This window comes from Scylla paramamosain, chromosome 12, assembly GCF_035594125.1.
Source record: "Scylla paramamosain isolate STU-SP2022 chromosome 12, ASM3559412v1, whole genome shotgun sequence".
Lineage (NCBI taxonomy): Eukaryota > Metazoa > Arthropoda > Malacostraca > Decapoda > Portunidae > Scylla > Scylla paramamosain.
In genome coordinates, this window is record NC_087162.1 from 25,813,221 (window position 1) to 25,825,556 (window position 12,336).

Sequence of the window (12,336 nt, forward strand, 5' to 3'; positions counted from 1 at the left end):
CAATATGCTTGATCTTGGACCACAATCTACAATGAATTTTGGTCAAGATCAGGCTGAACTACACAATATTTGTATATTTGTAGCTCACTGTACAAGGCACTCTAATCAGCTCCATCACGTTCTTCACATGATTCAGGAATACTGAATTTAATCTTCCAGTCTGCAAGGCATATTTATAAAAGTTAAACAAAATATGAAATCCAAGCATCCTCTTCCTTTACTGTACAAGTTACCATGCATGCACAAATCCACTTTGTAGTAGAACATTGATCAACTTACATTCTCCAGTATTTTCCTTCTCTAAGCAAATCAGTACTGTAGCATTTTACCTGAGTCCCAATCCAAAGAATCTTTCTTATTAACCTACACAATCAGATACTCCAACTTTAACTACTTTTAACCTTCCAATTGCTTGATATATTCACACAAGCTTTTGAAATTCTTTACAAGTGATGAACATTCATCTCATCCTATTCATTATGCTTTGAGTAATGGTATAAAATTATTATCTCCCAGTGGCATCCAGTTCCATACTCACAAACCTCAAATTGCAATGTTTTGATCTAATTAATATTTCTGCAATATTTTTTTTCAAAAGATTGGAAAATATCTGATGTAATTTTGATCTTTGTCACTTCTGATATTATAGAGCTGAAATATCCTAAATACATTTGCACTAAAACACAACCATTGCCAAGCTTACCACATACACTTCACAAAGATGTACATATGTACAATATAAAGTGAACATTTTTCTCTTACAGAAGTGTGTGTGTGTGTGTGTGTGTGTGTGTGTGTGTGTGTGTGTGTGTGTGTGTGTGTGTGTGTGTGTGTGTGTGTGTGTGTCTGTGTGTGTGTGTGTGTGTGTGTTTATCAGTCATCATACAAAGGAATTCAAATGTAGAAGCACTGCCTTTGCACAAATTACTTTAGTAGTAGGATATTGATAAGTGAAATAATTTTATGCTTGACATTACATTTCAAAATTATAAAATATCACATTATCAAAATCAACATGATTTTGTAATTTCTTATTGGAGAATGTATTTCACTACAATGGAAACAATGACATGAATCTTATATTTATACAAATTTACATGAATGACTTAATGAACCTGAGATCTAATTATGGAAAGCATGGATACATGAGGTCTACTGTTGAAAAAACTATTGTATCTGCTTCTGTCAACAAACTTCTACATTTGCCAACTTACATCCGCTTCAACCAGACAGTGTCTGAAAAGACTCCGGTCTTGCTTGGAGACAGATCAGGATAGTAATCCAAAAGTTTGACCCCAGGCACAGAGTTCTGAAGGAATTTGTATAACCTTTTTTCTTGCTGTGCTTGGAGATCTACAGCCATATACTTAAGGCTAGGTGATTTAGTTGCAACCAACTGTGCAACATCAAGGGAGATCTGACAATCCATTGGAAGCATCAGAAGCTCTGTGTTATTCCAACCTCCCTGTTCAAGGACGCTTACAATTGCCTCCTCCAGGTTATTGATATGAGCTCTTGCACAATGCAGTTCTCTCAGATTTTTCATTTTCACATTTAAGATCTTGAAAAGTGTTACAGAAATATTTTGTATTAATTCTAATTTTTCAACAGAAGGAAACAAGGAGCCTTGTATGTTGTCAATGTTTGTACAGTCAAACCCATAACTGTACATCCTTAATACCAGAATTTTTAATTGAGGACAAGAATTACTTATCAATATGATATCCTGAGTTCTCAGGAGGCAAGTTGTAATGCCAAGATAAGTTAACTGAGGTCCATAATTACTAAGTGACAAGTCTTGGAATCTACATTGGCTTGCTGTTGTTATCCACAACACTTCCAAGTTAAACAAGGATTTTAGGGAACATCCAACAGTTCTTTCACATCCAGTGTCCAAATACATAGAAACAACCCTAAGCTTGGGGCAGAGGATTGGTAGTATTTGAAGAGTGCTGGCACGCACTTCTTGATCACTCATCAACATATACTGGACATTGAGAGACTGCTTATGATAGCGAGTCCGATACAGAAAGTGAAGTGCATCTCTTAAAATGTACTCAGAGCAAGTGACTTGAACAATCTGAGGTAAAGTTAATAAAAGAGCTACACCTCTCCCTGTAAATCCTAATTTTTCAACATTCAAGTCATATTCATTAGCAAATGCTGAAAAGAACACTCTTTTCAGACTCCTGCACTGTGCAAGGTAAGCAAGTCCCACATCACTAACCATGTCTCCTATGTCATCTCTTGCATCAAATACCTGCAGGTGAGGGCAGTTGATACCCAATACAGCAAGAAGTTCATCACTCACTAAACAACCTATCACAAGCATCTTTAAATTAGCCATGCGTCCTAGCAGAGGTAAGAATGAGAAATGGAATCCATCTTCTATATCCTCCACTTTAAAATATTCAATGGGAATGACAGAAGTATCAACCTGAGCATCTTTCCAATAAAACACAATCTGGTTCATATTAGCTGATGTGATGTGAAGTTTTCCTTTGGCAATTAATGTTGGTAAAAATATTTTTGTCAAATACGGACTGTTGTAGTAGCGGCATAGTAGAGCCAAGTCTTCCTGAAGAGGGGTAGCTGGAAGGAGATACTGATAAACTTTGTTGGCATCTGGTGCATGGTTACTTGTATATATTGTAAGTGAACAGAGCCACCGCACCACCACGTCTCTTGAAGCTTCCTTTAGGGTCAGCATCTTGACAAACCAAGTTCCTCCACAATCTCATCTGTAAATTATATTACGTTAGTCTTCCTATAGTTTTGTCATAAACACACTCTTTATTATTTTTCAGTTTTACGTCCAGTTTTTCTCTAGTATATCAGGGATGGGATGGTGCCTCCTCATGAAGGACTTTGATTTGGCATTTGAGAACCATTACCCCAAGTGGATACTCTTCCTACCCCTGGACCATGGCTAGGATTTGAACATGTGTGCCTGAGGACTCCTCAGCTCCCAGAGGACATGTGGTCCCACTGCACCACAGCAGCCCCTTTGTTATAAATACATTACCATGCAGAAATCTAATTAACATTAATGATAATGTACAACAAGTTCAGAATCAAGACTTCAAGTAAAGTACAGTGGTAGTACTGTAATGTGAGACACGGAAGGCACCTGTGAGTGTTCCTCTTTGTAATTTTACTAAGTTATGAAAGGTATGTAGCTGATCATGATGTTTACTTTTTTTATTATAATTACCAAGCCTTCATGTTGTATTCGTAGATCCAGGCTCCCAATTTTCTGTCCTAGGGAAGCAGGTCACTCAGGCTCCTGGTCAATTCAGCCCGGTTTCTTCTGATCTCCCTTACATCACATCACTATCTACTGATTAAAACCAACATTTTTGTAATAAAAAGGAAAATTTTATTATTTCACAAAGGAGTACATAATTTATTAAATTAATCATTGCAGTGATACAAAAATGACATCCCTAAGAGTAAAAATCTCAATTCTTATCATATGCTGTTGACCTTCACCCCTCAAAACATTTAAGTTCCTGGGGCTGTCATGACTGACACAGGCTGTGAAATTACTCTGATTTCAGCTTACATTTCAATAAACTGGACATACATAGTAACAGGTCAATCAAAGCCAACCAAACATCACTTGGGCCTTAGTGATCATCTTGGTCTAATTGGTGTGTGTGTGTGTGTGTGTGTGTGTGTGTGTGTGTGTGTGTGTGTGTGTGTGTGTGTGTGTGTGTGTGTGTGTGTGTGTGTGTGTGTGTGTGTGTGTATATATATATATATATATATATATATATATATATATATATATATATATATATATATATATATATATATATATATATATATATATATATATATATATATATATATATTATGTCAGACCTGCATTTATTGCAAGTATCCTGACAGAAGTTCAATCTCTGGAAATGTGCCTTCTTTGGTCCATTTATCCTACCTTTAGATAAATTTCTTGATGTTACCATGTTACCTTAAAAAAGGCCATTTCAATGAAGTGTCCATACACTTCAATAAGCCCAACCAGCATTCCTATGAAGTCAATTTGCACATACTGTACATCAACCTCAGACTTCTGTAGTGAATCATCATGAAAAAGACACTCCATTTTCTTGGTATGCCATGCTAATGGCCAAAATTACAGTGGCTAAGAGCTATTTTGCAACTCTAGTTTTGAAAGAAAATAATGAAGCACTCACTATGCACTAAGATGTCCTCAGCTTGCACCTCCTCCTGCACTGCTTGCTTTGTTTTTGCTATGAGGCTTTCCAGCATCACACCATCATGCTGCTGAAGATGAGTAAATGTATAAAAAGTAAGTATCACTGCCTGAAAGCATGTCAAAAAAAAAGGCATCCCTATTAAGACAACATGTTGTCATCCCTTGAAATGTACAGTTTTAAAAACTAGTTTCAATTATTTGCTGGTAAAGCCATGAACATCAGTGAGTAAAAAAGTTGACTTTTCACATATTGGCTTGCATAACTATGCTTTCCTGTGTGTTATGTACAGTGCAGTACTTTTATATAGTGATAATAACTTCCATAACAATTTCCTTCATCAATTTCCAATTAGAAACTGTTTTAGAAATAGCCTATGTTCTTTTTATTTAGTTACATAGCGGTATAATAGATCTAGGGATGTTTTAAGGGGAGAAGCAGAAATTCATGGATATTAAAAATCTGTGGGGTCTGTTACCTAACCTCTGTAGATTTCAACAGGCAACAGTATGACCAATAGCCACACAACTCAACTGTCATAAAAAATCTTGCAGCAGCTTGATGCCTGCTACTTAGCATTGTTCCTGAGCACAAACACAGTGGTGGCAGGAAGGTGATGTCATGTATACCTACAAACACTCTTCTCATGACAGAAAAACCAAGAATCCCTGACAGCACCAGAATTGAAAAAGCATCCCCAGTTACAGTAAGATGTATCACTTAGCAACAGCATTTCCTGAAGGTTTGGTTTGCCAAGTCACACAGTCATGAAGATACTGCTTTCCTTGGAACGTCTGCATATTTACTAACATTCACACCCGCATACACAGTTCTGATAAATGAAACATTTGCATCCACATCTGCATCCACATTTGTGGTGAAATAATATCCACATCTGCATGCTTTTCAACATCTGCATCTCTAGTTCTGATAAATGAAACATCTGCTTTCACATCTGCATCCACATTTGTGGCGAAATAATATCAGCATCCGCACCATACACAAAGGGGATGTAGCAAATATAATTCATACATTACAGACTACAGAATACAGAGCTTACAAAGTTGAAGAAAATTAATTAATGCATGTTTACTTCATTATCTACTAAAATTATGCCTTTTACTCATTTCCTTTTAAATTTGCAGAAGGGCAGAAAGAGGCAGAGAATTTTATAGTGACTATGTATGTAGGTATCAAGTAAATATGTAAAATGTATGTATGTATATACTGCGTAATAATACTGTATGTATTACATGTAATATTGCAAAGACTTGCAGAGAGAGAGAGAGAGAGAGATTGTGAATGTGTGTTGGGTCCTCATTCTGCATCCTGATGACAGAACTGGTGAACTTTAAAATTACAAAATGCGGTATTGTGCAACAAAACCATCTGCCATCTACCAATAATTAGTGCTACATAGTGATTTATCAAAATCCTGAACAAATCCACATCTGCATGTGCATCTGTGAGGAAGTCATAAACTGATGTCCGCATTCACATCCACATCACTATTTGGTAGAAACTGACATTCACAACCACTTCTGCATCCACAAAAATGTATATATGACATTTACATCCACATCCAGTTCACCATTTGGTAGAAACTGATATCCGCAGCCATGCCCATAAAATATGCATTTACACATGACATCCCCATCCATATATCTCTGAATTCTGACATCTGATACATCTCTAAAAAAAAAAAAAAAATATATATATATATATATATATATATATATATATATATATATATATATATATATATATATATATATATATATATATATATATACAGTATATGTATATATATACACACATATACACACACACACACACACACACACACACACACACACACACACATACACACATACGAAATCATTTAAATAGCATGACTATCCCCAACGGCTGGTAGCGGAAACAGTAGCACAGCCACGCTGTATGCCATGGCACTGATTTTAAGTGGCGGCGAAGCACTGCCCCACCCCGCGGTCGCACCCTCGCGCCGCACGGTTTCGCCGCCCAGGGTGACTCCAGCCTTTATGTACAAGGAAGCAGCGCATAATTTGCAAAGAAACGTTTATTGGTCGTTCCTTGAACGTAAAGAAGTTATGTTTCGTTGTATTTCTGGTGTTCCAAGCGGGCGTCGGTCTAACACCCGCAGGTGATGTGACCTGTCCACAACCTCATCCTGGTGAAGATGAGAAAGCTACACAATAAGATTTGGGTTTCTTTGGTTTTCTTTTTCTTTTTGATTGATAGGTTGATGTTTTCTTCACATCAAACATGGCAAACTTTTTCATTCCTAGGTAACAATGATAAATGTTTGTTGACTTCGTTTTAAATTTGAGCATCTTTCCTGAATTCCTACACATGAATCCTCGCTTGGCGCTTCCTGAAGTGTATCAAGTTTTGTCTTTCATCCAAAGACAAAGAGAATGCATGTAGTTCAATTCCATATCAATAAGAATAAGCACATCTTCACTCACCTTAATCAGATCAGTTCTCTCAGAGGCCTAACACATGCATTCCTCGCTGGGAGCGTCCCAACCTCTTGTTTATGTTTACACCGCGCATCGCTTACTCCGTGCTTCGAAGAGTGGTGAGCCGCTCCTTATCCCGTGGAACAAAAACCCGTTTTCCTTATTCTGCCGTCAGTTACTCTCGTTTTTGCAGCAATGGGATACAAGTGAGGAATAAAACTAACTCTATTCAAGGCAAAGTTATCGGGGATCCATGCTGAAGATGGCGATTTTTTAAATCAATATGGTCTACATCAAATTATTAGCAAAAAGTTAAATAAAATAAAATTGAATTGAATTAAATCAAAAGATAAATATTCTAATAAATTAGTTTAATAATATGAAAAAAAAAATAAATGAAGTTAAACTGAACAAATAGGTAAACAAATACATAAATATATTTATAAATGAATAAAATACAAATTGATCAAGCAAAGTTCATTTCGCATGAACGAGACACCTCACTCCATAATCAAGAATCTTAAAGATACATAATTCACATAATGTATTTATAGTAAGTAGTTAAAAATGGGAAATGCTTTGTCTATTGAATGTTCATTAACTTCTGTATGGGATAATTAAAAAGAATCTTATCTCTTGGCAAAGATTTTGTTACCAAGAAGTTAATAGTACTTAATGTGTTAATCTATGCCTGTCGTTTTATAAAGGAAGTAGGTTTTATCGGTATTCCTGTAATGCAATTCGAAGTAAAACATAAATATTATATTGCAAACGACCTCATTGATGCGAACATTAGTTACGTCTATGGTATAACATGTTCGTCTCTCTCTCTCTCTCTCTCTCTCTCTCTCTCTCTCTCTCTCTCTCTCTCTCTCTCTCTCTCTCTCTCTCTCTCTCATGTGGGCACTGCGGGAGGTAGCCAGGGACATGAAGTCTGATCATAAATTCCCAGTTTGAGGGTCCGCCAATAAGTTTTAGATATTAAAAAGCAGAATTTGGTAGCTTTCTTCATCACTCCTTTATCATGACTTCATGCAAATATACCCAATATACGAGAATATTGTTACAAAACAACAAAATATTCATTAGCGTTCAGACTTTTTTTAGATGTATCTTTAGTTATTTCTATATTTAAGCCAGATTTTCTATACCTTCGTTTTACGTAATTCCAGATCAATAAAAAAATTCGTAACTCTATCACATCACGCAGATGAACTGAATCCTGCCCGCGAGGCCTTTGTCACCCACGTGCCTTTAAAGAACCGCTCATGAATAATGGAGAAGAAGACGAAAGACGTAATAGTATAGATAGTATGAATTATTTACAAGATAAATTATCTAAATAAAAGAAACCAGAGTTGCTTATCTGATTTTATTTCTCAGAGAACAAGAATTTTGCTTCAAAGAGCAAATTTCATAGAAGACATCGTGAATTCTGGGATATAATTAAATATATACATGATTACCCACCGTTTAAACTAAACATGAGCATCTGCTTCTAGTGAACACTAAATAATAAAATGACCCATCACTACAAATAACATCTGCACTGAACGTAATATCAAAAAGCCTTTGACTTTGGTATCCGTATATCAAATGACTCAAGCCAGATATATATTACGTAAACATGTACTTTGCATATTAACTGCCTCATGTACATAAAATCAACAATCCCTAATAAAACAATGTTGTCTGGATTTCCCAGGCCACGCTTATTCCCTGCGCCGTGAGACCAGAACACGCGGCGCCACTCCTGGTGTCTGAACACAGTCAGGTGGGACGTTTTCTTCTTCACAGCGCCAACGAGAAATGCTAGGTCGGACTTTCCTGCCGAAGAATCCAACCGTCAAAGATCAAATATACAATATCACTCAGAAAGGAATGAATGAAAAGAGAGGATAAGAGACAAGAAGTCATAACTAAGACTAATGCTTCATTTTACGGCTCCCTGCAACAAACTAAGTAACTACAGTTCTTGTGAAGCAGAAACATGAAAGTCTATTTTTGAAATACGAGCGAACTAAAATGACTGAAACACCTGTACGTCTCCAACATCGTTACTTTTTTTGTAAGAAATAACTAACATTCTCTCCTGCCTAATAACTTATCAGGTAGTTAGTGCAGGATCACCAGGGAGTTTTAAGAGGCGACCAGACACGTTCATAGACAGGAATGATAGGTGGACGTGCGTATATAAATTGTCACGTATAGTATATGTACTAGTTTATTATAGTGTTCTGTAACTCCTAATGACAAGTGTTCAAGCCGGTGTGCCCCAAATCAACAGAGCACTTTAGACAACTGCTTTACCGAGGGCATTGTGGACGAGTACTGTTGAGCCTGTAAGCGTGGTCTCCTTCAGGGCATCAAAAGAGAGTGCCACAGTCCTCGCCTGGTCACTGACTCCCAACCTGGTTCCCAACACACCTAGAGGAGTGAATATGATGTGTGAATTGCTCGTGCAGGGCATTCACAGTGATTATACATTAATGCTGTCCGTTATCTGTCTCCGTGATCTCTCGTGGCGTGCAACTATGCCGTTTGTCTTGAAATGGAGTTATGCATTGCCCAATAACGGGAAACTGCTATGATTACCTTCCTGTATTATCGTGGCTAGTCCTTATGAGAGGCAACACACACACACACACACACACACACACACACACACACACACACACACACACACACACACACACACACACACACACACACATACACACACACGAATATAGAGTGACGTACTTGCTAGAGAACCAGAAACGAGAGGGGTGGTGCAGGCCAGCCAAGTCACGCCCAGCACCTTGGCCACAGACGCCATCCCCTGCCTTCAGTTTCTCACCGCCCCAGACACGCGGTGTAGAAGATGAACGGAAGTTGAAATGTGCTGAGGAACAAGAGTAGATACACTGATCTATATCGCTGCAGCAACTGTGGTCATATGGCCCCATCAGGAAGGAAGGAGTGACATAGAAGGTGATCAATATGTAATACATCTAATGACCGATTGGTTAAAGATGAATAAGAAGAGGTTAATGAGTTATAGCCCCATTTGTTATACTCGCTAGGCTTATCGTGTTAAGCAGTCAGCTTGTTTTGCTTGTCATCTGCTCTATATTGTAAGTAGGGTTAAAGACTTTCCATACATGCTCGTCATTCTTGAAAAAAAACTTATGTGTGGTATATGGGTACAAAGACTGGGAGTGGTGTATTTTTCCAGGTATAATAGAGAGAAGGGCAGATATTGGCAACTTTAAATGAAAACATTTTCGCCATGACATGAAGAATCTCAAGATAATGATGTGGTAAGGAAAACGATGAGTGAAAATAATACAGATCTAAGAAAGTATACTGGCGTTGTTGTTCATCAGCCTGAAATTCACAAACAAAGGTCTCCAACACTTTATAGTATTCAAAGAAGGATTCTTTATATGTATCGATTTCGCATTGACATTCAGGAATGACATCCCAGACATTGATTAGCTTGGTGGTGTTAGCATGTGTGTGTGTGTGTGTGTGTGTGTGTGTGTGTGTGTGTACGTAAAGATGGAATGGTAACAAAATACGAACCTAAAATAAAAAAATAAAAAAGTAATAATAAAAAGAGCATGCTGCACTTCACATTTATCCTTCTCTTTTGCGAATAACTTATACATATTCCAGAACAAAGACTGACTGGAATAGATGCTTTTAAACTCACAATGCATTCTAGCAGAGTAATATGTTTATTATATTGTCAAGGTAAAAAAGAATGCGTTAAATTATTACATCCACAGTTATAAGGCAATCAAGTATAATAAATGTAAAATTAGCTATTGTATTTTGGAGCAGCAACATGATCTCTACATACACAAAAATAATCAACAAGGTCTGTTTACTTATTGACGTTTTTTTTCATCAGTGCAACAGCGTTGACCCTCAGACGAACTGACCTTTCCTACAGGAGGCCTTACTGAAATAAACATTGCCAGGTTACGTGAATCGTTTTGCCTGGCAACTGGAGAAGCCGCGACACTGGAAATGTTAGTTGTTAATTATATTATTCATCTTGATGTGTGTGTGTGTGTGTGTGTGTGTGTGTGTGTGTGTGTGTGTGGGTGTGTGGGTGTGTGTGTGTGTGTGTGTGTGTGTGTGTGTGTGTGTGTGGGTGTGTGGGTGTGTGTGTGTGTGTGTGTGTATGTTAGGGGGAGAGGGCTGGGTGTGTGATTGTAATCAAAATATTGGAGTGAAAAAAAACAAAACTGCAATGAAATCGAAAAATGAATAGATAAAATATAATCACAAGGGAAATGTGCTGATATTCCATACGCCCTCCATGAGGCCCCACTCCCAAGACCACGCCCAGTACGTGCTGGCGGTGATCCCACGCACGTCTGCACTTTCGTGCTGAGGGCGACCAAATACCAAACTTTTATTAATTTTGTGGAAAGCGTCAGTCACAAGCCTCAAGTTTTGTTTTCCCTTTGAGCCTAGTCATTGTTAGTATCATTAGTATCATTATTATTTTTAATTTCTTACTTATTGTATTATGTTTTCCATGTTAGAAAATAAATGCATACTTGGATGAAGGGGTTTGTTCACAGCTCACCCACTTTAGTAGGCAGTTTTGGTGTCCGACATGCGGTGGTATGGAGTCTTGTATCATTACTAGTGGAGGAGTGTCACCTGTGCCGCCGCGACACCCTTTCCGCCACCCTCGCCGCAGCGTCCCCGGCCACCGACTGACGAGTTAGCACCGACATCAATATCTATTTCTGGCAGTGGTGAGTGAGTGGGTGTTGAGGACGACACTTCGCTGGACGAAACGTACTTTTTCGTTCCTATATCGCAAAAAAAAAAAAAAAGAAAAAAGAAAGGTGGTGGGCGGGATCTACTAAAGGATTGCATTTACTGTTTTGCCTAATCCCGATACAGGAAGAAAAAAAAAAAAACCGTAATGATGAAGTGACTGCAGTTGCTGTCTTTTGATCCATGAGTTTGCGCGTTCCTGACCTGCTTTAATACCTGGGAAACTGCTCAGTGTTCCATCCATCGCACAGGGACTGTAAATGAGTACAAAGGGAAATATACATGAAAGTCACATGCTGCAATTTGGGCAATGACCTACACCTCCTCACAAGATTAACTCCTGACACAAATTTAAAATATTAATGATGATAACGATAATTATTTTACTTCTTTTTGAGTCATGAACATTATTTGAAAGTAATGAGTAGATATATATTGATAAATACAAATCATAGTTACAAATATGAAAAAAAGTAAAGAAAAAGTAACAGAGATAAACATCCAAATAAAATACCATCTCATGTCCCTTTTCTGATATCATTAGTGTACATTGTTCCCGTTTCCCACACTTGTCTAATTGTCGGATTAACCTGAGAGACTAAGGAACTGTATCATCATAATTATCATCACCAGTAACGAGACAATTCTCGGTGTCTCTTATTCCCACGAATTATCAGAACGGTAAGCGGAGGCTGATAATCTTATACACCATTTTTTTTTTTTTTTTATGTAGGAGGGACACCGGCCAAGGATAAAAAAAAATATGCTGTGACTGAAAACTTTATAAGTATAGTAGGTAATACACGATCACATGTTCACGTTCTCTCGGAAAAATTATACCGAGAAAA

At 37.5% G+C, this 12,336-nt stretch overlaps 2 protein-coding genes across 4 annotated transcripts in view; both read right to left on the reverse strand.

The window, feature by feature from the left end:
* Positions 1–6,828, reverse strand: part of LOC135105949 (uncharacterized) — a 56,062-nt gene extending 49,234 nt beyond the window's left edge. The window contains exons 1-2 of one of the 2 annotated variants that reach the window (XM_064014685.1): positions 6,710–6,828; positions 4,200–4,287 (exon numbers count right to left, since the gene is read on the reverse strand). The gene's annotated coding sequence lies outside the window, so the exon portion shown is untranslated. Of the gene's footprint in view, positions 1–4,199; positions 4,291–6,709 lie in introns of both variants that reach the window. The other variant, XM_064014683.1, reaches the window with a different exon arrangement.
* Positions 6,829–8,066: 1,238 nt separating this feature from the next.
* On the reverse strand, positions 8,067–11,743 carry LOC135105454 (uncharacterized). Of its 2 annotated transcripts, none has more exons than XM_064013578.1 (4): positions 11,289–11,743; positions 9,446–9,587; positions 9,014–9,130; positions 8,067–8,530 (listed from the first exon to the last, which is right to left on the reverse strand). In XM_064013578.1, the coding sequence occupies exons 2-4, from the start codon at positions 9,519–9,521 to the stop codon at positions 8,265–8,267; spliced, it is 459 nt and encodes a 152-aa protein (XP_063869648.1). In that variant the 5' UTR covers positions 9,522–9,587; positions 11,289–11,743; the 3' UTR covers positions 8,067–8,264. The 2 variants fall into 2 exon arrangements, with proteins under 2 accessions (XP_063869648.1, XP_063869647.1); XM_064013577.1 differs by having other exon boundaries at positions 11,293–11,742.
* Positions 11,744–12,336: the final 593 nt, after the last annotated feature.